Genomic DNA, 26,114 nt, shown 5'->3' with positions numbered 1-26,114 from the left:
TCGGGTTCACTCTTAGGGCCCTTTCCCACCAGCCACTTTTCAATCCAATTTTCAGATTGCATGTGAATTGCCAATAGTGAGGGAACTGCAATTAACATGGTACTTGCAGTGCCCTTTGTCCACTGGTGCGATTCAGTTTTTGGCCAAACACAAGCAGATTGCATGCAGCATTTTTCCTGCGTTTAGAATTGGTTAGAACTACCAAGTGCTCACTGCTGTGAGAACAATGAAGGAATGCTGACACTAATGAAATACACATTTCATGCTCAGCACAGTCCAAAAAAAATCCATCCATCGGTCCCGTTTTGTCTTTGTCCCTTCTTCAGCCCTGTGTTGTCTCAACAGAGTCCCTCTATTAGCCCTGATCCCTCCATCAATCCTGTATAGTGTCATATAGAGTTCTTCCATCAGTCTGGTATTGACTCAGTGCCTCACCATCTGTCCTGTACTGTCTCAGAGTCCCTCTTTCAGTCCAGTGTAGTATCAGAGTCCCTCCATTAATCCTGTGTGGTCCGAGTCCTTCCATCAGTCCGGTGTTGGCCGAGAGTCCTTCTATCAGTCCTGTGCAGTGTCAAAGTCCTTCCATCAGTCTTGTATTGTCTAAAATACTTCCATCAGTCCTGTGTTGTCCCAAAGACCCTCCTTAGTCCTGTGGGAGACATCTTGAGCTCACTCCAACCTGAATTATCGCAAATTCTTTCTGTTTTAGGAAAGCAAACTTTTGTTAGTCCTGTGTTGTCCCAGAGTCCTTCCATCAGTCCAGTGTTGGCTCAGAGTCCTTCCATCAGTCTGGTGTTGGCTGAAAGTCCTTCCATCAGCCCTGTGTAGTGTCAGAGTCATTCCATCAGTCCTGTGTTGTCCCAGAGTCCTTCCATCAGTCCGGTGTTGGCTTAGAGTCCTATCAGTCTTGTGCACTGTCAGAGTCCATCCATCAGACTTGTATTGTTTTAAAATCCTTCAATAAGTCCTGTGTTGTCTAAGTCCTTCCATCAGTCCTGTGTTGTCTTAGAGTCTTTCAGTCTGTTCTGTGCTGTCTCAGAGTCTCTCTATTGGTCCTGTATTGACTCATTGCCTCTCCATTAATTTTGTGTTGTCTCAGAGTCCTTCTATCAGTCCCATGTAATGTCAGAGTCCTTCCATCAGTCCCATGTAATGGCAGAGTCCTTCCATCAGTCCCATGTAATGGCAGAGTCCTTCCATCAGTCCTGTGTACTATTAGAGTCTTTCCATCAGTCTTGTGTTATCTCGGGGTCCTTACATTAGTCCTGTGTAACATCAGAGTCCTTCCATCGGTCATATGTCTTCTCAGAGTCCTTTTATCAGTCATGTGTAGTGTCAGAGTCCTTTCATCAGTTTGGTGTTGCCTCAAAGTCCTTACATCAGTCCTGTGTAGTGTCAGAGTCCTTCCATTAGTCCAGTGTGGTTTCAGAGTCCTTCCTTCAGTATGGTGTTGATTCAGAGTCCTTTTATCAGTCTTGTGTTGTCTCAGAGTCCTTCCATCAGTCTTGTGCAGTGTCAGACTACTTCGATCAATCATGTATTGACTCAGAGTCCCTCCATTAGTCCTGTATAGTATCAGAGTCCCTCCATCAATCCTTATTGTTACAGAGTCGCCCCATCAGTACTTTGTTGTCTCAGAGTCCTTCCTTCAGTTCTGTGTAGTGTCAGACACTTCAATCAGTCCTGTGTTGACTCAGTGCCCCTCCATCTGTTCTGTGCTATCTTAGAGTCCCTCTATCAGTCCAGTATAGTGTCATAATCCTTCCATCATAAGATGCACCTGACCAACTATGCACCAAGGTTTAGAGGACAAAAATTGGGGGGCTGGGGGAATATACTAAACCTGGTGCATCCATGGTGCAGGGGCATCTTGTGGATGTTCTCAACACAAATTTTGTGTCCCCCTTGTATCTCTTTTGTACCATTGATGTCATCCTCCATCCCCTGGTGTCATCCTCTGTCCCCCTTGGTGCCATTCTGTGTGCTCTTGTGTCCTCCATTTGCGTCCCCGTGTGCTCAGTTCTTGTTAGTTTGTCCTTGTCTCAATGTGCTGTTGTGCTGGTAGTGGAATGGGGGCCATGTTAATGATGCCTGCTTGCAGTGATAGTGTACTGCAGAGCACACATCCCATCACGTGACATCCCATTACAGGCAAAACCAAACTCTGAGTGATATTCAGATGGTCACATGGGCCTATTTATTAATAAAAATGTTGGGGTAAAAAAAACATTCCAGTAATATGATTGGTAATCAGCTACTCCATTCACTTTCAAAAATGAGTGGCACGTGGCCTATTGACTTGCACTGCTGCCAAGTACTGCTATTTCTTAAAGCTGGGATCTGATGGAAACTGGAGAACTGTTCTGTACTGTAGCCTGTGGAGCTGCCAGTCTGAAAGTAGTGACCACTGTTTAGTAATCTATGAAATGGTGATCAGCCTGAAGGTCACTCTAAAAAAAAATGAACCTAACTGTCTACCTGTGGCTTGTTTGGGCGCCTCTCATCTAATGTTAATAGGTACAGAAGATCAGAATCATGACACCTATGCAGTCTGTGAATGCCCTGATTACATTGCCTCCTTTCTATTAATAATTTATTTTATTTCTATTAATCATTATACCATGATGCTGCCACCATCACTACTTACAACCCTCCCATCATTGTTTTGCTCCTTCTCAACATTCCCCAATGCAAGAGAGGCCTTTCATTTCTCACGCTGTTGAATAGCCCTCATTTGTATACAACCAGGGACGGACCAAGACCAAGTTGCACCTGGGGCAAGGTCAGGTTTTGGCGCCTAAAGGTCAGGTTTTGGCGCCTAAACTGCCATTCATTTTGCCGCCTTTTTAAGAATTCAACAAACTGCGCCTGGGGCAAGATACCCGCTTGCCCCCCTCCCCCTAGATCCGTCCCTGTATACAACCTGTCTTACAGTAACATGGTGGATCCCCAACTCTATAGAAATAGTTATGGAGCTCTCTATCCTGGTAAGCATTAATAGCTGTTGTTCGGAAGTCCTCACAAATCTTCCTTCTTCAAGCCATGGCAATTCATGCACCGGCGCTATGAAGATCTGACTTGGATAGTGAAGACCTCCATTACTGTTCTTGAAATTATAGAGTGCAGTCAGTGAGATGCTAATTACTTTAGATTGATGCACATTTTATGTTAATTTTATGCAAACATATGCCGCTTAGAAACAGACCAATGAAAAGCGGCAGCTGATGATTTTGATTGAACCAATTCCAGGCTGTGCAGATTTTCATACAACTACCATACGATTTCATTTGTCCACTTTTAAGCTGCATCTCAACTGATAATCCTGCCAATACCTCATTCTAATTTATCCATCAAATAAATGGATAATCCCAAAGATTCACAAACTTTTACAACACAGAAATATCTAATGTTGGACCATTTTACTAAAAACGGACTTTGAGCAGTGGCTAAAAATGAAATTCTGAATTTACCTGGAGCTTCCTCTAGCCCACCGTAGCCCATAAGGTCCCTCGGCGTCCTCTGGGTCACCTCTGTGCTCACTCTCGCGGCTTCGTAAAATGCTCGACTTTGCCTGGAGTCGTAGGCAACTGCCCATGCGCAGCTTGCCCGTCACCGTGAGTGCTCTGCGCAAAGGCCGTGCGCGAAAGACAACCACACTTGCACGGAATGCTCATGATGACAAGCGCCTGATCAATCCGGTCGCAAGGACGGGTCGCGCATGCGCAGTTGTGCACGACTCAGGGCAAAGTTTAGGAGCCACCAGTGTGAGCACGGAGAGGACCCAGAGGACGCTGAAGGACCTTGTGGGCTACAGGGGGCTGGAGAAAGCCCCAGGTAAGTTCAGAAATCAATTTTTAGCCACTGCTTAGGGTCACTTTAACAAATACATGGATTAATAAAGCTTTTAGAGTCATTTAGTTATCTGGGTTCTTATTATGGAGTTGTGGGATTTTTGTGAAAAACAGATCATGGTTTAAGTTATATGTTATGTTTACTAGTAAGCAATATTGGGTAATATATCAGGGAATGTGGCTGGTGGTCTATGCTGAAACTTGCAGTGCCACAGTCCCCCTGAGCAATACAGCCTGCCTATTTTTAGCACAGAGGTTAATGATGTGGCCCAGATGTGGAGTAAACAGCATATAGCAAGGTAGGCCCAGCTGGTAGCCCTGCACCAACAGCGCAGCACAAGAGGTCAGGCGGGATCAAGGTTCAATTTACACACTGGTGATTGCACCCCTTTTCTAAATGTTTACAGCTGTGCCATCTCTAGGAGCCGGGCGTTTGATGACTTACCTGTTGCAAGAATGGGATTCAAGTGCACAGGGCAGCGATTCATCCAGAGACAGGGAGCAATATTATCATAGATTAGTCAAATAAACAGCGATTAGCCGGGGCTAGGAATGAAATAATCCTTGTGTGCAGGTGGACTGCTCAGTGCTAAACACTGACAGAGGAGACAGTCTGCGACTTGTCAGTAGCCTTGGGACTACACATCCCAGCATTCACTGCCAATCATGTGGTCAATGAGATGCAAATAATTCTTAATTGTTGATGCAAATATTATGATAATTTTATGCAAAATTAATTGCATCTCATTTCTATTTTGCATACACTGAATACAGATACCCTGGGACAGTTTTAAGTAAAAGAGACCTGCACAAAAATTGTTTTTTTTTTTTAACAATAAGGACGTTACATATGTAGTTTGGTTGAAAATTGACACCTGCTTATTAAGTTCAAAATGTGGTACAACCCTGTCCTGTACACTCACATTAGGTATAATTGATCAATAATGGAACGGAGTTCCAAAGCATTTAGAACAGGACTGGAATGTGAACTTCTGTGGTCAGCGGCGAGTTTAATTGACCCTTGTCGCTGCCTCTGTGCGCTGCACTCCATGTCACGTTTAAAGGACAACTGTAGCGAGAGGTATATAGAGGATGCCATATTTATTCCCCCTCAAGCAATACTGGTTGCCTGGCAGCCCTGCTGATCTATTTGGATGCAGTAGTGTCTGAATAACACGAGAAACAAGCATGGAGCTAATCTTGTCAGTTCCGATATTAATGTCAGAAACACCTGATTCTGCTGCATGCTTTTTCAGGGTCTATGGCTGAAAGTATTAGAGAGAGAGGATCAGCAAGACAGCCTGGCAACTGGTATTGCACAAAAGGAAAAAAAAAAAAGCATGTAAACCCTATGCCGCACTTGTGGCTGTCTAAGCCTGATGCGGCGTTGGATCTACGCCGCCTGCCGTTTCCGCTTCCGACGTGATCGCGCGCACCCGAGAGAGGAGATTAAGCTGTCATATGACATCTCCCCTCAGTGATCACTACGATCGCTGGCGAATCGTAGTGATCACTGTTAGTGATGCGGCGGTAGGGGGAAAGAAAAGGATCCACTCACCTTCCTGCCATTCCCCCGGCGATCGGCGCTCCCCTCCGCTCTGGCCGGCATCCCCGCTTGCTCTGACGTAAGTGTCGGGTCCCAGCTTGATAACGTCATCAAGCTGCGACCTGGAACTTAACGGCAGTGCGAGCGAGGATTCCAGTGAGAGCGGAGGAGTCTACAGCTGCTCATCGCTGGAGCCTGGGAGGTGAGTAAAGGCTGCCTGCAATACAGGGGACACCTGGCCACACCCAGCCATACTGGGAATCCGGCTGCCTGACCCCCCAAATGCGCCCCCCCCCCGCATGTAAAATAGCCTGGTCCTTAAGGGGGGTTAGGCAGCCGATCCTGAAAGGGTTAAATGAGCTCTTGTGATCTGCGCTATCCCTCACTTGGAGGCTCCTAGGGAGATCAAAGCCCTGGGCAATAGCCCAGTTTACCTCTACAGAAGCACTGACCTTACCAATACCGTGGTAACAACACATCTTACCTTTTAAAATGACATTACTTTGTAGATATTGTTTATAAATGTGTTTGAATATCAGTTTATTGCAAAAGCAGTGCAATGTTGAACTCGGATATTGTGGTCAATGCTGTACCAACCATTATATCTCACTATACTTATATCTACATGGTATCCCTTGCCCTACTCCGCTGCAGTAAGGGAAAAGCAATTTCAAGATATACTCAACAGTTCTATAGATAATATCTATAAAAACTGCAGCTCTACTTCCCTTACTGAACCAAGTCATGCATTTCAGGTATTTAAATAAGCTGTATTACTTTGAGATAATTGTGACTGCTCTACAGCCTCTCATGTGTTCTACTGAAATAGCTTTCTGATGTTACTGGCACCTGCTGATGAGGTGGGAGTGGTTACTACACACCTCTGGTATACACATACCCATGGAGGTATATGATGCTTCCCTGTGTTTTGATTGACTGACCACCATAAAAAACTAGAGAAACTATATGGCTCCTTTCATACCATACTCATTACCGTGCATTGCAGTGCACAGTGTAGAAAAGACCCATTATTGTAAATGGGTCCTTTCACACTGGCATTGGTGCAGTGCACAACGCACTGCTGTATGCTTTTACACTTTTAATGTCACATATTATGGGTAAGGATGTCAGTGGGGGTGGCGTGCACACTGGTGTATGCCTATCTCCCTCTGTTTCTGCGTTTTTTAGTAACTATGCCCGCTTATGATTGCAATATATAGATGTTGTGTTAGTGGTGTGTGTGTATATGTATTGATGAAGTTGATTTGACTGGCATCAGTATACAATTCCTTTTATGATTAAATTGCATACAGGGAGGATAGATTTCTGTAAAGCCCAGAGCCTATGGGAGCTGATGATCAGAGGAGGAGAAGGTTATCACTGAGAAGAGTGGTACCAGGGGCGTAACTAGGCCCCACCGGGCCCCCCTGCAGAATTTCAGAGTGGGCCCCCCTCCCTCCCTGGGGCCCGCTCGGGGCCGTTTTGTGGGGGCTGGAGGGGTGGCAGCATGAGGGGAAAGCCTTGGCCACAGTCGGCGGGGAGAGGGGAAGTTCCCCCCCACTCCCTCACCTCGGGGCTCTCCCCTCTGCGTTCCCCTCCAGCTTAAGTTACAGTGTGGGCAGCGGCGGGCAGATACATACCTTCCGTGCGTTCCACCGCATACTCCTCGCTCTAGCGTCTGACGTCACTTTCGGAAGTGACAACAGACGCTAGAGCGAGGAGTATGCAGTGGAACGCACGGAAGTATGTATCTGCCCGCCGCTGCCCGCGGTAGCAGTGGCTACAGGCCCTATTGTTACGCCAGTGAGTGGTACTGCTGCAAATAGAAGAGGGGTCTGATGCAAGAAGAAGGTGCACATGGATGAGGGGGCTGCACATGAGGTGGGTGAGGACTTGCTACACATAAGCGGTGGCTATGTCAAGAAAGTTGGCTTAGTAAGGTATAAATCCTAACCTGAATCCATACTTGTTGCAGGCTAGTTACTGAAAACGCAGTAGGCTGTAGTTTATAATTGAGAAGGCCACAAAAGCGCAGGTCTAACGTGGCTGCTGCTCAAGGGGACGGCTGGACTTGGAAGACTGGTCGCTGCATTTGGAATAAGAAACTACAAATTGTGAGGAACACATGGAAGATGGGTGTGGCTTATCACAAGTTGTAATCTGATCTCTACCCTATGTCACAGGACTGCATATGGCAGAGATAGCAGATAGGGCCATTTGAAAGTACAGGAGGTTAACAATATGTCTGCTTCCATGAATCAGGAAGTAGAAACGTCCGCCTTACTACCTGTGACCTGGATCCTGGCCCAACACAGTTCATGTTGAACTGCCCCGACCTGTTCGTACCGGTATTCCTCAAAATTGTTAACTGTTCCTTACAATCAGGGATATTTCCTGCTTTACTGAAGGAAGCAATCATCAGGCCTATCCTCAAAAAACCCTCCCTGGACCCAGATGCAATGACCAGCTACAGACCTGTCTCTAACCTCCCCTTTCTGGGAAAGCTAATTGAAAAAGCTGTATACCTCCAGCTAGAAGCCAGAATCCTACAAAATAACAGTTATGACCCATTCCAGTCTGGCTTCAGGAAACACCACAGCACTGAAACTGCCCTCATCCAAATATGCAACCACCTGCTCATGGCAAGAGACAGAGGAGAGTGCTCGATCCTCATACTGCTAGACCTTTCTGCAGCCTTTGACACAGTTGACCATGACATCTTGATAAACAGGCTACAGGAATACTGCGGCATTGATGGCATAGTACTTCAGTGGTTCCAATCCTTCTTGAGTGGCAGAACCCACAAAGTGTCTATGGGGCCCTTCCTGTCCACCCCTGTAACACTTAAGTATGGGGTGCCCCAGGGCTCAATCCTCTCTCCCCTGCTTTTCACGATTTACATGCTACCGTTGGGAAAACTAATCCAAAAACATGGCCTGACATACCACTGCTATGCAGACGACACCCAACTATATCTTTCCTTCAAGCCTGGTGTGACAGACCCAACTCTAACTATAAACGCCTGCTTACGTGAACTACAGCAATGGATGAATGACAACTGGCTGAAACTAAATGCAGACAAAACTGAAGTCCTTCTGATTGGAGGGCAGAGCATGATAACAAAACAACTTAACTTGCAGTCTTCACCACTGGGAATAGGAGGCACGGATCTACGCAGCTCTGATCATGTGCGTAGCCTGGGAGTTCTAATTGATGGGGATTTGAACTTCAGAACTCAAATCTCTGCTGTTGTGAAATCATCCTATTTTCACCTGAAGAACATTGCAAAAATCAAGCACCTCATACCCCCAGAAGATCTGCCAACCTTAGTCCACGCCTTCATCACATCCCGACTGGACTACTGCAATGCTCTCTACACTGGCCTTCCAAAAAAGGCCTTGTACCGCCTACAGCTGATACAGAATACTGCTGCCAGACTGCTAACCAACCAACCCCGTCACTGCCACATAACGCCAGTCCTGCATTCCCTTCACTGGCTACCTATAGAATGGAGGGTCCTATTCAAGATCGGCCTACTGACATTTAAATCCCTGAATAATCTGGGCCCTGGATACATGAAAGATATGTTACAGCTGCGAAGCAATCCCCGCATTCTCAGATCCACAGGTTCTAATAATCTAGTCATACCCAGAGTCCACTTAGAAACTTTTGGTCCCAGAGCCTTCTGTCATGCTGCCCCTACGTTTTGGAACTCCTTACCTCAACAGATCAGGACAGCCCATCCCTGGACGTGTTTAAATCCAGACTGAAAACCCACCTGTTCAGTCTGGCATTTGCAGAAATATAACTTTTGTTGTGTGAATACTTCATCCTACTAATTACTGAATCTGAGAGAGCCTAAGCGCTTTGAGTCCTATGGGAGAAAAGCGCTATAGAAATGTTATTGTATTATTGTATAGAAACAGTGCTGATTTATTTTAGGATTTGTATCAGCTGTAACAAAGAAATGTTTTTTGTTTAAAGGTTATTATGCTGTTGTGTATTTTTTAGAGCAGAGAGGATGTTCTGAGTTCAGTTCCCCTTTAATAATCTATAATGTTTGGCTTTCTGCTCCTTATACCCTTTGCTGACGTGCTATATTTATTACATTGAAGTAAAGTAAGCAATCACATACAAACCTGAAACAAAGGAAAAAGTTGGCTTATATTTACCTGTGACTTCATCCAGCCCTACATAGTCTATTAGATTCCTTTGTGTCCTAACAGTTTCTCCACTTTTCCTCTGTCAGCCCCATTAAAAGTCTGCAATGCCGGCTGGGTAGAGGGCTACTGCACATGTCTGATCCTGGCCAAGCTCCCATGACTGTGGCACCTTAAGGGACCGGGAGGACATTGGAGACCTAACGGACTACATAGGGCTGGAAGAAGCTCCAGGTAAGTAAAAGCCAACTTTTCCCTTCATCTCAGGATGACTTTAAAAAGGGGCTAAATTAAATCCTGTAGGTATGCTACATTATTGATCAGAATGTATGCTACATTATTGATCAAAATCATTACTTTAAGAGACACTGAAGCGAAAAAAAAAAATTATGATATTATGATTTGTATGTGTAGTACAGCTAAGAAATAAAACATTAAGATCAGACACATCAGTCTAATTGTTTTTAGTACAGGAAGAGTTAAGAAACTCCAGTTGTTATCTCTATGCAAAAAAGCCATTAAGCTCTACGACTTTCAAAGTCGTGGAGAGGGCTGTTTTCTGACTTTTATTATCTCAACTGTTTTCTTTTTCTCTGCCAGAGGAGAGGTCATTAGTTCACAGACTGCTCTGAAAGAATCATTTTGAATGCTGAGTGTTGCGTAATCTGCACATATTAGAGAATGATGCAATGTAAGAAAAAACACTATATACCTGAAAATAAAAATATGAGAATATTTTCTTTGCTGCTAATCTTCTAGTAATTATTCATAGTACACATCCAATTCATTACATTATATATTTTTTTTCGCTTCAGTGTCTCTTTAAGGAACTCCAAAAAGTTTAACAGGATTGGACACTGAATAAGAATAACATCTGTCATGTTTACCCTTTTAATTTTTGTGTTCAAAAGTGATCACCTGCAAATGTATTTAATATCCTACCAGCTGTTTCTCTAGTTAGCTATCTGAGCCACTGGCAATAGACTGACCTGTTCATATGTTTGGTTGACATCTCTGGATAGAGGCAGCTTGAGAGGTAACAGAATGGACAGTTCCTGAGAAATTACTGACTGGGGACTCAACTCCTTGGGGCTACTCATCAAGAAATGACCAGGCATTCCATGACACATACGGGCTAAATTAGGTGATCTTCAAAGCATGTTATAAACGAGAAAAAAGGTGATTAAAATAATCACAAAAATTACTTAACTTTTCATTCCATACTTTATGGTCTTTTTATTATATCAAAAAATTATTTGGGTCACATATTAGCTGTTAACTGCACTGCCTATGCTCTATTTTATCCACCTATTGCTAAGCATTGCAGAGACTCAATATTACCCAGCTGCTTAAAGGAATACAGAGGTAAAAATAAACTGATGAGATAAACAATTGTATCTATCCTCCCCACTCCTAAAAATGTTTTTTTAGATGTCCCACAGTATTATTTTATGTTTATTCTGCTTTTTAAGTTTTTAGTGTTTCATGGTCTCTGTTCATTGACACAGTTTTTGAAGTATGTGAGAGCTAACGTTTATGAACCACTGACCCTTTTTAGCTCTTCCCTGATCTCAGAAGATGTTCTCTTAGAGGTAAGAGTTTTATGGCTGTAATTCCTTATCAGCGACGGTTACTCTATAGTTTAACAAGGTCCCAAATGGAGAGTAATTGCCACTTGCATACTTAAATGTTAACTTCTTCAGGCAAAAAAAAAGAAAAAAGGACCACAGCCTAGTTATTTGTATGCTTGGCACTGTACATACACACATTTACCTCATTATTATTTTTTTTTACTTAGGTCTTCCTTTAATACAAGTCAATGCTGGCTTTTAACACTTAACAGGGATATGTGTTAAATTTAATGTATATACTTTTTTTTCATATTTAACACAAGCATGCTGACAGAAAGTGACTTTAAATACAAATGTAATTTTACACCATCATGAATCTATTTTTTACATTTGTTACATAAGTATAATGATAATGTTTCGTGTAACTATTAAACTGAAACTGTGCCTTTTACTTACAAGTTTCAATTATTTTTGTTACAATTTTAAAGACAAATTAATATTCTCAATAAACATGTTATTGTTAAAGTGCTTTGTTGTCAAGCCTGTTAACTTAAAAAATAAAGTTTGAAAGAATATGGAATATTTGAATGGCACAATATAGCCTTTCTAATTTATTTATTTTATTGTTTTGTAAAAATATTTTTTTTAAATTAGGAAAATATTACAAAAATGAGTTTTACTGCTGTGTGATAAACATATAATAAGTCAAATCCTTTCAGTGAAGGCAGACCTTTCAAACATGTGGGGAACTAATTGGTAACTAAGAAATCTGATGGAATAAGCTGCCACTTTAGCTCCACCCACTATACCACCATTCCGCCTCCATTTAAAATGCTTTGCACTTCTACACTAAAAAAGTCTACAATAAAATTCATATTGAGAAGAAACAAATAATGCATTAAATACAGTAAAGATGAACGCATATTTGACTTTTCAAAATTGAAAAAAATTCTAATGCGTTTGTGATTAGCGATCAGGAAACCTAATAACTTTCTTAAAAAGAAAAATGAAAGAAAAGAGGCCAATTTTGTAAACTTACAAAAAAAAAACAAAAAAAACCCCACTGTAGACAGAGAGCTCTTTACAAGGCTCTTTAAAGAGAACCCAAACACAAACTTACCTAAGGAGGGGGTTGCTTCTGTATCCTTACTGCATAGGTGCAGCCATACTTGCGTAGGCTCAGTGAGGCCATGCTTGTGATTGAAGAGAACCGTGTCCCCGATCAGATTTCCGGCAAGCCCTTGACGGTAATCTATGGAGGGTCTGCGGTTTGCAATGGAGGACACTGTGAGGAACCTATGTAGGATAAAGAGGCTTTCCTCTTTTTAGATAAGTGATTTTCTACGCAAGCTTTGGCTCAGGTACACTTGAAGGACCATGGAGAGTAAAGGTGCCCATACACTCGTCAGATTGGCAGCAGACAGATAAGAAATGCATCTGATGATCTATCTGATGCGTTTTTAGAACATTTTTTACCAGGATAGAATTCCAATAGATTTCAGTTTGAAATCTGTTGAAATTCGATCTGATGGCATTTTTTTGCCATCAGATTTCCATTAAGGCCAATGCAAACTGATAAGCAATCTCATCAGATCGACCTAAATTTTCCACCCTGCTAGTTCGATGGAAATCCATCGAAATCGATCGAAATCGGCCGTCGATCGGTCGATTGACCAACCGATTTGCGATCGATCGATCGATCGCGATCGATCGGTCGGCCAGAAAATCGGCTGAGTGTATGGGCTGCTTTAGAGTAGGAGTTGGGAATCTATTGTCTATCTGATGATCCTGATGCTCTCTGAGGATTATAAAGTGCCATAGTCAATCTTGACACAGATTTATCAACCCCACCGCAGTTCTTTGAAAAATTAAGAAAACCAAAGCCTTACATGCCCACATGTAGTGCATATTTCCTTCTGTGTTCATAGTCATAACCTCATATTCATATAGTGTGGTTTAAAGCGGTATAAAACCCTGACATAATATTCAATAAAAATATGTTTTCCTACTTTTTATATGCCATACGGTTATCATATTTGCATTTGTGCATAAGTATTATTATTCATTTAGAAATTATACGTTCCCAAAAGTACAGTTTTTTTGCTTTGTGAGCCGACTTTGCATTTTATTAATAACTGGTTTTATTCATTAGGTATTCAATTCAGAAATGCTTTGTCTCTGTCTGTGTCCAGCAGCTTCTCCACAGTCAGAGAATGTGTCACATTCCTCACTTGATACAATTAAGTAAACACAAGATAACATTATCTACAACTTCGGATGCGTCCACATTTCACTGCACTGAACTTTCAAGCTCTGTGACTAACCCTTTGAATGTTGGTCTAGTAAAAAAAAAATGCTGGTTGTATAGAATATGCTGTAAATAATTTTTTAGAGCAAAGAAGCAATGCTGGGTTATATTCTGCTTTAAAGTCATATGGCAAAATCCCACAATGGAGTGCAAATGCCCAATCACTTGAATACAACTGTATGGCCAGGTGGAGCCGTGGTCCTGGCCCCTCCTTGCCCACATGACTTTAAACCAATCACTGCTCCAATGCAGGAGGGTGTGCCTATGATCAATGCCTGTAACCTTATATAAGAAAGTGCTGGATGCAGAAACAGATGTGATAGCCTTTTACAAACTCATTTTCCAAATTCAGCATTGTGAAAAGCTGCACAAAAAAGAAATGCAATCTTATTTAGGGGGCACTTTAAAAAGTTTGAATAAGGTCAAGAAAAGTTTTCAGCTTTACACAGATTCGAATAGGGGTCTAATATACCTCTTACAGTTATCATTTAGTGTCCTGCTAATAGGGGCATGGAATTACAGTGTGATGAAGCTGTTCTACATGGTCACTCCAAAGTGACTCACGTACTAGTACTTGCCCCCTGTTTATAGCATTGATGTGCATCAGGGCTGCTCAGCTTTTACTGGCCAGTAATTTCAGCAAATCAGAGCTGTATATTCCCGATGCACATTGGCATTATACATGGATTTCATATGAATCAGCAAGTGGGCCCAGGGGCAAATCCAGGATTTTCAAGGGGGGGGTTCCTGATAGGTCTCTTTTGGCAAGCCGCACACTACCGCGCATTCGTTTGCCCACAAAATCCACATGATGCACAGCATTTCTCCACAAAATACACACAATGCGCAGTGTTTCCCTACAAAATACACATGATGCAGTAGCGTTTCGCCAAAATATATATAATGTGGCAGTGATTAAGTAGCCAGATAACCCCCCTTTATTATGGATAACAAAATTACCCCACCCCTCTTTAGTATAGGTGACCAGATGACCCCCATTTATCACACAGGTAGCCAGATGAGGCCCCCCCCCAGTTAGGATAAGTAACCATATGATCCCCATTTATAGTATATAGCCAGATAACTCCCCGTTCAGTACATTCCCCCTTGTATTTCGCCAGATCCCCCTTGTATATATGGCCAGTGTATATAGTCAGATCCCCTGTATATATAGCCAGAGATCCCCCCCCCTGTATATACCCATATACCCACTGTATGCAGCCAGATGCCTCCCCCTGCATATAGCCAGTGTATATAGCCAGATCCCCCTGCATATAGCCAGTGTATATAGCCAGTTCCCCCTGCATACAGCCAGTGTATATATATAATCGTAATGTGGGCAGCAGCCATCAGAAAATAATCGTAATGTGGGCAGCAGCCAGCAGTCATCAGAAAATAATCGTAAAGTGGGCAGCAGTCACCAGAAAATCACAATGTGGGCAGCAGGCACCAGAAAATCGCAATGTGTGGGCAGCAGTGACCAGAAAATCGTAATGTGGGCAGCAGACACCTGAAAATCGCAATGTGGGCAGCAGTCATCAGAAAATCGCAATGTGGGCAGCAGTGACCAGAAAATCGTAATGTGGGCAGCAGACACCTGAAAATCGCAATGTGGGCAGCAGACACCTGAAAATCGCAATGTGGGCAGCAGTCACCTGAAAATCGTAATGTGGGCAGCAGACACCTGAAAATCGCAATGTGGGCAGCAGTGACCAGAAAATCGTAATGTGGGCAGCAGTGACCAGAAAATCGTAATGTGGGCAGCAGTGACCAGAAAATCGTAATGTGGGCAGCAGTCACATGAAAATCGTAATGTGGGCAGCAGTCACATGAAAATCGTAATGTGGGCAGCAGACACCTGAAAATCGCAATGTGGGCAGCAGTGACCAGAAAATCGTAATGTGGGCAGCAGTCACATGAAAATCGTAATGTGGGCAGCAGACACCTGAAAATCGTAATGTGGGCAGCAGACACCTGAAAATCGCAATGTGGGCAGCAGACACCTGAAAATCATAATGTGGGCAGCAGACAACTAAAAATCGCAATGTGGGCAGCAGTGACCAGAAAATCGTAATGTGGGCAGCAGACACCTGAAAATCGTAATGTGGGCAGCAGACACCTGAAAATCGCAATGTGGGCAGCAGAGACCAGAAAATCGTAATGTGGGCAGCAGACACCTGAAAATCGCAATGTGGGCAGCAGTGACCAGAAAATCGTAATGTGGGCAGCAGACACCTGAAAATCGCAATGTGGGCAGCAGTGACCAGAAAATCGTAATGTGGGCAGCAGAGACCAGAAAATCGTAATGTGGGCAGCAGACACCTGAAAATCGCAATGTGGGCAGCAGAGACCAGAAAATCGTAATGTGGGCAGCAGACACCTGAAAATCGCAATGTGGGCAGCAGTGACCAGAAAATCGTAATATGGGCAGCAGACACCTGAAAGTCGTAATATGGGCAGCAGACACCTGAAAATCGCAATGTGGGCAGCAGTGACCAGAAAATCGTAATGTGGGCAGCAGACACCTGAAAATCGTAATGTGGGCAGCAGTGACCAGAAAATCGTAATGTGGGCAGCAGACACCTGAAAATCGCAATGTGGGCAGCAGTGACCAGAAAATCGTAATGTGGGCAGCAGTGACCAGAAAATCGTAATGTGGGCAGCAGACACCTGAAAATCGTAATGTGGGCAGCAGACACCTGAAAATCGTAATGTGGGCAGCAGACACCTGAAAATCGTAATGTGGGCAGCAGACACCTGAAAATCGTAATGTGGGCAGCAGACACCTGAAAATCGTAATGTGGGCAGCAGACACCTGAAAATCGTAATGTGGGCAGCAGAAACTAGAAAAAAAATGCACCTGTGAAAAAAAAACAAATCACTTACCTGACAGAAGTCTTCTCCTCTCCTGGCATCTGGCACCAGCTCCCCGATGATCCTCCTGCAGCACATCTCCCGCGCTGACAGGCAGAGTGCAGGGCTACGGCAAGATGGCTCCCGAAGCCCTGTACTGGAGACACAGTCTCCAGAGCAGGGCTTCGGCAGCCATCTTGCCGTAGCCCTGATCTGCCTCCGGGAGACTGCAGGGCTGCGGGGAAGAAGCAGCATATCTGGCTGGGGGGTCCCTCAATAGGGAGGGTGACAGTGCTCCCCCCCCACACGGCTAGCGGGCCCCGGGCCCCCCTACTGCGCACACACATGAGCAAGCGGCAGCTGCACTATTACATTCAGTGGCTGCCGCTGCTCAGATTCCGGAGGCACTTCCGGTCTAGGTGCAAGGGGGTGGTTCCAGACACCCGGAACAACCCCTTCCGTGTGCCAGTGAGTGGGCCGCTCTGAAAGTGACCTCAAGCCTAATACACACCATACAATTTCCCATCAGATGGATGGGTCGAATAGATAATTTCCGACAGGTCCGATCTGATTTCCGATTGTTCTTCTGATCGATTTGCATAGAAGTGAACAGAAAATCGATCAGAAAAAAAAAATCAGAAATCAGATCGGTTCTGTTGGAAATTATCTATTGACCCATCTATCTGATTGGAAATTGCATAGTGTGTACCAGGCATCAGACTGGGCTAGTCCACGCTCCTTAATTCTATATACTATGGCCTATCAGCTGGACATCCTGTATAAATACAAAAGGTGAAAATCTTTTGACGCCTGTACCTCAAAAAGCCAGGCATCGTGGTTTTTTTTTATAACATTGAACCTAGTAGCTGGCCAAGAGCTTCCAGATCTCAGCCTTAGCACAGGACCTCTATGAGATCTTAGAGGAACTTTACCAAAAAGGTAGTAGTAAGTTGGGGAAATAAATCAATACATTGCAAGATACTTGCAAGATATATTATTCCATCTGAAAAGTGTGGCAGCTTTTTGTTAAAGTTCTGTTTGCTCCCCCCCAGGAGATCTGACCATTTTTGGAAAGCTGGAAGCCCCGGCTTTCTGTTGAATCAGGTCCCGAGTTGGTATGATACTCAGTTCCCAAGTTATTGAGTTTTGAAAGAGGGGTGTCCCCTGAACTTGGCTGCAGAAAGTGCAATTACAGAAGTACGGGATGAACCAGACATGATGATAAGCAGCACACCCGGTAGGTTGTCTTCTTCCTTCGCAGCATAAATCTGTGTCTTCCAAACTCATGTCAAGTGCCCTGGATCTCTCATTACAGATGAAGGAGCAGCACATCTATGCACCCTCATCTCCTCTCGGTCTTACTGGCATGGGCAGGAGACTCAATTCCACTGTGCTCTCTGCAGCAAAGTGCAGGGGACACCTGTCCCCCAAACCCTCCCTAACTTGGGAATGGGGCATCGCATTGACTCGGCACCCAGTGCAAAGGAAAGCCAGGACTTTCAGCTTTCCAAAAATGGTTAAATCAGGCTTAGGCTAGGGGATCAAACAGAACTTTAACAAAAAGTTGCCAAACTTTCCAGATGGCATAATATGTACATACCCATTGCAAAGTGAGAAATTAAAAAAAATTGATCAAGAAATGATTGATATTTGCTATGTAATTTGTTCATGTTGTTTGATCCACCGCGAGTCTGCAAGTAATCACCTTTACTGCTCGCAGACAAGAAAGAAAACAAACAGCACCAACTGCCATCCTACCTAATTCACTAATACATTGGCAAGTATCTGCATCCATGCTGGCGTGCGGGTGGGCGTGTGTGTGCGGGTGGCCACGACCACACCAAGTGCCTGTTAACTAAAGGGCCTAGTTATCTATAAATGCACCGACTAACATTGCGATAGGCTTAAAAAAAATCCTGATATGGAGGGAGATACAGCTTGCTTGGCAGTTGGAAACAGACGTTATATCCCACAATGCAACAAGGATGACCTATAGGAAGCTGCCATGGCCCTGCCATCACACTGTGGGAGGCGTTTCACCACAATATCAATCATATAGACATCCCTGATGATCAATTTGAGAAAAGGTAAATATTTCTCATGGTAAAGGGGGTATCAGCTATTGATTGGGATGAAGTTCCATTCTGGGTTTAAAGGACAACTGTAGTGAGAGGAATATGGAGGCTGCCATATTTATTTCCTTTTAAGCAATACCAGTTGCCTGGCTATCCTGCTAATCCTCTGCCTCTAATACAGGCATGGGCAAACTTGGCCCTCCAGCTGTTAAGGAACTACAAGTCCCACAATGCATTGCAGGAGTCTGACAGCCACAGTCATGACTCATAAAGGAAAATGCATTGTGGGACTTGTAGTTCCATAACAGCTGGAGGGCCGAGTTTGCCCATGCCTGCTCTAATACATTTAGCCATAGACCCTTAACAAGCATGCAGCAGATCAGGTGTTTCTGACATTATTGTCAGATCTGACAAGATTAGCTGCATGCTTGTTTCTGGTATGATTCATACACTACTGCAGCCATATAGATCAGCAGGGCTGCCAGGCAACTGGTATTGTTTAAAAGGAAATAAATATGTCAGCCTCCATAAACCCCTCACTACAGTTGTCCTTTAAGTTCTTCTTTAAGGGAGAATAAGAAAATTGGACATTATACCTGCAAAAAATAATTTCCTGGTAAACACCAGCTTATTCCTACTTATGATGACAACCAGTTGTTATCTTCCATGTGACTTATTTATAGAAAAATATGTAAAGGAATTATACTGACCTATAGTAAATGCCATCCCTTCTTCCATTTCCATATCATTAACATTTGCTAGAAAAGAAAAAAACACACACAAGATATTTACATATATTACAGCAGCCTCAGGGAATACCATTCTGCTTCAAGATGGCTCTATGGAATGGAATGTGTAGATAATGTTACCTCCTCACAATATTCCATTCCATTCAGTGTGTCTGGCTTCCAGCTCAGGCAGCAGCCCATAGCAGGTGTCAGTATAAATCACAGTCTGCCATAATGACAGCCAGGCTTTAACATATGAAATGCATGCTGCACATACTAAGGGGCGATGCTGCTACAAACAAATCATGGCAAGTCCAGATAAACCGATGTATGAGATGGGAAAATCGGCATATTACATACAGTTCATGCACCTCTTTGTAAAGGAAACATGCAGGCAAGCCAAAACATTCATGATAAATATGGAAAGTGAAGGGGCAAGTTACCAATTTATTTCTTATACCTTTGTTGGGGAAAAACATGAATGTTTGCATGTGCAGTATGAAGGAATCTAGTCTATGGCCTGGCACTGATCCTCTGCTGCAGGCAGGGCACTGACAGCTGCCGTGGTGAGGTACAAGCAGTAAAGTGTAGCTATGTTGCAGCCCACAGCAGTATGAATCAATCAATACCCAAGTTCTTTTTTTTCCCTTAAAACTTAATTTTCTTTTAAAGTGTATGGATTGTTTTCCAGTTTTTGCAAAGTTTTGTGCACTTTTTGCAATACATACTCTGAAAGTACCTACCTGTAAATAGCTTCTGGAAGGCAGCCTTTTACACCTAGTAGAGTGAGAATTTCTGACTTTGCACACCTTCTCCCACTGCTGAGGGAGCTCTACAATTCTAGTCATACTTGACCACTTCAGCCAGAGAGGAATTTTCACATATCAGCGCTGCTCCCATTCATTCGCCAATAACTTTATTACTACTTATAACACCCAAATGATCTATATATTGTTTTTTTTCAAGACAAATTAGGCTTTTAGTGGGTGATATTTTTGTTTAGCAATTACCTTATTTTCTGTTCATTTTAAAGGGAAAATAAGGGGAACAAATAGAAAAAACACACTATTTCTCCATTTACATCGATTATAGCTTTACAATAAACAGTGCTAAGTATAAGTTAACCCCACAAATTGTATTTGCTTATCCATCCTGGTTATTACAACATTTAGATTATGTTCCTAGTACAACGTATGGTGACAATATTGTATTTGGAAATAAAGGTGTCTTTTTGTTTTGATTTGAGTTTTTTGCTTTTTTTTATTGTACACTATAGACCTTATTTGCAAAAATAATAGTAATATACCCTCATGGCATAGATATTTATAAAGCCAAGTTCCTAAGATAACAATATATGTATTTTCTTTCATATTGTCACTTTGTTTTCATTTTACAAGTATTTTATTATGGTACAGAATATGCGAGAATTGTATTGCTTTTGATTCAGTATGTGACTAAAACAAAAACACAAGACATGGGCCTCAACCCTAAAACACTCTAAACTCTATATTACTTACTACTTATCACGGTTAAAATGTTACCGCATATGTCTCCTGTAGTTTTGCTAAAACTTTCCCAAGTTTGATAAAAAAAATTCCCTAATTATTTGTTATTTGACGTAGGTTAAAGCTTTAAAACACACCAAAATGTATTCTACAACTCGCTATGGTTAAAATAATTCCACATGTGCCTCATTTATTAACACACTGGTGGTGCACGCTCCACAACTACACTGGGCGTGTAAATACGGTTTTAAGTGATGTGTAACCAATTCTGGCTTGCATGTAAACTGAATTGAAATTGTATGCAGCTTGGAATTCAATTACATGCAAGCCAGAATTAACAGCATCATATTGACCATCTCTAGATAAGACCCTTAGTATAGTGATGAAATCCAACTGAGGGCCTTTTTCCACTACCCTGCGATTTGATCGCAAATCTCAAGGTAGATTAAACAAATGGAAACTGCAGCAGCAATTTCCATTAGTGGGATGCGATTTTGGTCAAAGCGCAATTGTCGTCCTGCCGCGTTTTGGATGCAATTTGAGCTTTACTATAATGAGTATAGTAGCTCAATCACAATCGCATGGTGGAAATTGAAACGCGATTGCGATAGGATCGCACACTCGATCGCATTTAATAGTAGAAAAGAGCCCTGACTGTTAATTTGCACCGCTGTTTACGGTCATACCAGCTCTAACTGAAGACTCCTCTTTTCAGGAATTGTCTATGTGAACTACAAATTTGGCGTCCAACCCAGAGGTCACAGATTGCATTATAAGTGATAGTGATTAGTGATTGGCCATAGCTTGAGTTCCCAACAATTTCTGAGATATAGGTTGTGGACCAACATACTCAAGGTGGCCACACACGATACAATAAAAAGAGGACGTTAGCTTCAGTATAAATAATATGTGCATAAATGTTTCCCTACTAGACTTCCCCACGGCGGTGACGGGTTCTCTCGGGGAAGACCTACCGCTAGTTAAGGCATGTATTTAGCCCTGTGGGGCTCTGCATGCCTCTGTTGGTCTACAATTCAGTTGCAGCCTATGAGCGCTGTCATTTGTTTGATGTCCGTTTGAGAGAAATGTGTATACCGGCAGCACGGTGGCGTAGTGGTTAGCTCTCTCGCCTTGCAGCGCTGGGTCCCTGGTTCGAATCCCAGCCAGGGCACTATCTGCAAAGAGTTTGTATGTTCTCTCCGTGTCTGCGTGGGTTTCCTCCGGGCACTCCGGTTTCCTCCAACATTCCAAAAACATACGAATAAGTTAATTGGCTCCCCCTAAAAAATTGGCCCTAGACTACAGTACTTACACTACCTAATATAGACATATGGCAATGGTAGGGATTAGATTGTGAGCTCCTTTGAGGGACAGTTAGTGACAAGATATATATATACACTGTACAGCGCTGCGTAATATGTCGGCGCTATATAAATGCTAAATAATAATAATAATACCATTTTATGACTAGCAGCACTAGGAAAAAATCGTGTTTTATCGTTAGACTAGCAGTAGGTCTTCCCCAAGAGGACCTGTCACCGCCGTGGGGGAAGTCTAGTAGGGAATAATTTGTGCACATATTATTTGTACTGAAGCTAACATCCTCCTTTGCTGTACCTGTGTTGAATGCATGTTGTGTATTTTAGTCCTCAATTGTGGAGCTCTGCACATCTATTGCAGGTAGTCAATTCGGGTGCAGCCTCTGTTTGGAAGCGCTGCCAATGTCTCCTGCTGTACAAAACTCATGTAAGTATACTTATGGCTAGCTGCATCCATGTGCATCAATTTGCATTCAACTTATAGATTAGGACTAGTACATGATTTGCATCTGATTTGCATTCAAGGCATGTATTTAGCCCAGTGGGGCTCTGCATGCCTCTGTTGGTCTACAATTCAGTTGCAGCCTATGAGCGCTATCATTTGTTTGATGTCTATACCTGTTCTAATGTGCTCTGGCTTACTGCAGCCTTTCCTTGTTGCACAGTGGCTGTATTATCTCTGTTATATAATCTAATCTTCTTTCCTCTGACGGCTTTGTCGGGCTCAGGCACTCAGGCTGGTATGTGCAGGTCTGCTTGTGATAGGATAGAAGCTACACACACCCTCTCCACGCCCACTGCAGGCCCTGTATGATTCACAGACTGAGCTCCCCTCAGCCTATCACAAGCTGGTTAGCAGCCATGTCTTTTGTTTCTAAACACTGCATAAAATGGCAATTACAAGCCAGGATTGCAGCAGGGAGTGGCAGAAACAGCACAGAGGGGCCCAGGAGAACATAATGAATAGAATGGTATGCTTTTTATTGTAAGAATTTTAGAGTACAGATTCTCTTTAAAGGAGAACTGAAGTGAGAGGAATATAAATGTGGCCATATTTATCTCCTTTTTAACAATACCAGTTGCCTGGCAGCCCTACTGGTCTGTTGGCTGCAGTAGTTTCTGAATAACACTAGAAACAAGCATGCAGCTAATCTTGTCAGATCTGACAATAATGTCAGAAAAACCTGATCTGCTGCATCCCTGTTCAGGGTCTATGGCTAAAAGTATTAGAGATCGACAGGACTGCCAGGCAACTGGTATTGCTTAAAAGGAAATACATATGGCAGCCTCCATATCCCTCTTGCCTCAATTGCCCTTTAAGGTAAGTGTCAAGTTACTACTCCTAAGTCATTTTCTCTCCAGCAGAAAAAAGCATTTAACCACTTACGTGGTTTCAGATGGATTATCTACATCCCACAGGATTACAGTTCCTGCTCAGGGACATAGAAAATAGTCTGTTGCGACAAGTGGCCGCGCTCGCTCCTGCGCGCGTTCTCGACGCTGCAGTTCCCATTCATGAATCTAAGTACACGTGTCAATGATCACCGGCATCAATGAAAAAGTTACACAGCCACACATTACTTCCTGTTAGCATACTTATAGTACGCTCAGGAAGATAATGTGCAATGACATCTTGTGGCCGAATAGTAAAATTACACGTACATACATTTATTTTAATAAAAAGATGCACACATACATTTCCAATTAACTCCTTACCTCCCACACTCTTATAATTACCCAAATAAAACTTTTGCAGAAAAAAAAGACAACTAAAATAAATACATAAATAGTTACCTTAGGGATTGAACTTTTTAAATATATATATGCCAAGAGGGTATATTGCTGTTAATTTTTATAATATGGGTTTGTAAGCAATACCTATTACCTGGCTGTCTTGCTGATCCTCTACCTCTAATACATTTGGCTCCACAACCTGAACAAGCATGCAGATCATATGTTTCTGACAAAAAATCTGACAAAATTAGCCACAATTCAGACACTACTGCAGCCCAAGAGAACAGAATGTCTGCCAGGAAACTGGTATTGTTCAAAAGGAAATAAATATGGCAGCCTCCATGTACCTCTCACTTCAGGTTCCATTAACAGTAAAAACTAAGTTGAACTTCCCCCATGTTGCTTTTTTTCATCTTTTAAATTCCAACTCCAGGATACATGTATTTTTGTTTTGGATAGTGGGGTGAGGGGTTTAAACGGTTTTTGGATTTTTGTGGCTGTTTTGTGCCCCTTATACCATTTATCATGCTAAATTTGTAAAAAAACAAAACAAAAAAACTTCATAGGAGTCTCAGGGTCAGGAATTAACATAAACCCTCTCCAGTGGGTATACATATAGCAATACCCCTGCCTATCTTTTCCACAGTAAACCTGAAATCACAATAAAAAAGTTAGATGCTTATCTCAGTAGGGGGAAGCCCCTGGATGGTCCAAAGCCTTTCTGTTCTTGCGCTGGGGCCCTTTTGCAATCTTCAACATCAAAGATGAAGTTTGCTTGTGGCCACGCTCCCCTCCTTGTACGAGGGGTCTGTGAAGCCGCACAGTACGGCCCACAACTGCGCAGTATCACGGAGCCACTTGTGCACGTCTTTTATCCTCGTGCAGGGAACGGCTGCATAGTGTGGCCGAGCGGCTACGAAGGGGCAGAGGGATAGGCCCGGAAGTGGGGGGTCCTGGACATCAGAGGAGTGTCTGGAGCATCCAGAAACTTCCCCCAACTGACATAAGCATGAAACTTTTTTTCTTCTTCAAGCTTCAGGTTAACTTTTAAAATGATTTTAATGTTTAGCGTGCCTCCCACCTGATAAGCTGAGGTAGAGCTCATTAACTGCAAATGTTCAATGTTTACTACTCTTCCAGGATCCTCTGCATGGGACATCGCTGCAGAAGGCATGTATAGCCAGTCTGCATGGTCAGATTATTTAACAAACACACTTTGTGTAACCTCTGCTGCCAGGACGGAGAATACTTACCTGTGATCATGATCCATCGACAAAAGGCAACTTTACAAACATCTCTGAGCTTTATTCAGGCTCTCCTAATGATAACAAATCAGACGCCTGCATATGAATATGAGAGACAAGGACAGCGGCAGTCCAGTGATTCGCAGCTATGGGTACCGCATGCCCTCCCTGTCCTTCATCACTGGGCCACAGTTCATCCTTCCCAATATGAAGAGAAGAGCAGAGACAGAAGAACCAGAGGACTCACTAGGACTGTAATTGAGATGCATATCGTGCTCTTCCCACTGATCAATTCACTGTACATGTCATCACCATTTCATTTACATGACCCCACCTGCAATTATGGCATGTCATCTGTGATGCAGCAATAAAGCCAATGCTGTGTAATTAAGAGTCTCTTGTCACATATTGCTGAGCACCCTTCCACATTAGCATTCCACCCCGCACATCTGCATATGGGCTGAATCTAAAAGCTGCCCTCCAGTCTAAATTGAATTTTTGGCCTTTGTTTATAGTGGATCCGAGATGAACTTTGACTCATTGCATAATTGTGTTACCTTTCTATTGTTTATAGGGCATTCCTCAAGCCAAATACTTTTTTGTTTTTGTTTTAATACACTAATTCCCTATAAACTAAACAAGCCTCGCCCACAGGTTTTCAGAGAGCCTTGGCATTTTCAGACAGTAGCAAGGGCTCATGGGAGCTCACTCTGGCAGGAGAAGAGGGATGTGTTACTAGCCAGATATTTCAGAGGCAGATGGGAGGAGGAGGGGGATTAGCTTTTTTTTTCAGAGGCTGAGTGCTGTGTGTAATGTTTACAAACAACATGGATGCTGTCATTGTATCACAGGAAGAAATAAGCATATTCTATTGAAGCTGGTGGCAGCTAGATTTGCGGTGTAAACTATCTAAACTTTGGATAAGATATATAGACAAGTTACTTGTTATAGTTAGTTTTTCCTCTCGGATCCGCTTTAAGCCCCATACACACACTCAACAGCAGTCTTTTAGGCTATCACAACTTTTCTTGTGAGCTGAGAATGGGGATTAGGAGTCTCTGGGTGTCTCCACTAGGTAGAGGTCTCCTCACATCCTGTGGTGCCACCAGCAACAGGAAGTGGCAGGAGTCAGCAATAACACACCTTTATTACACATAGGGTGAATATTTAGAATCTATCATGGTCACATGATAACATATGGCAATTCACTAACTGAATCC

General features: G+C 43.0%; 1 protein-coding gene across 6 annotated transcripts in view; it reads right to left on the bottom strand.

Moving 5' to 3' along the window:
- The window catches only part of METAP1D (methionyl aminopeptidase type 1D, mitochondrial), a 300,094-nt gene that overhangs the window by 9,388 nt on the left and 264,592 nt on the right, over positions 1-26,114 (bottom strand). For 5 of the 6 annotated variants that reach the window (XM_068247038.1, XM_068247040.1, XM_068247042.1 and 2 more), the window contains one exon: positions 19,075-19,122. The exons of the other annotated variant lie outside the window; for it this stretch is intronic. In XM_068247038.1, coding sequence (XP_068103139.1) covers positions 19,075-19,122 — 48 coding nt within the window. The remainder of the gene's footprint in view (positions 1-19,074; positions 19,123-26,114) is intronic. 6 annotated transcript variants of the gene reach the window in all.

The sequence above is a fragment of the Hyperolius riggenbachi genome, chromosome 7 (genome assembly GCF_040937935.1).
Source record: "Hyperolius riggenbachi isolate aHypRig1 chromosome 7, aHypRig1.pri, whole genome shotgun sequence".
Taxonomy (NCBI): Eukaryota; Metazoa; Chordata; class Amphibia; order Anura; family Hyperoliidae; genus Hyperolius; species Hyperolius riggenbachi.
The sequence above is the reverse complement of the archived record's forward strand: the minus strand, read 5'-3'. Positions and strand labels throughout refer to the sequence as shown.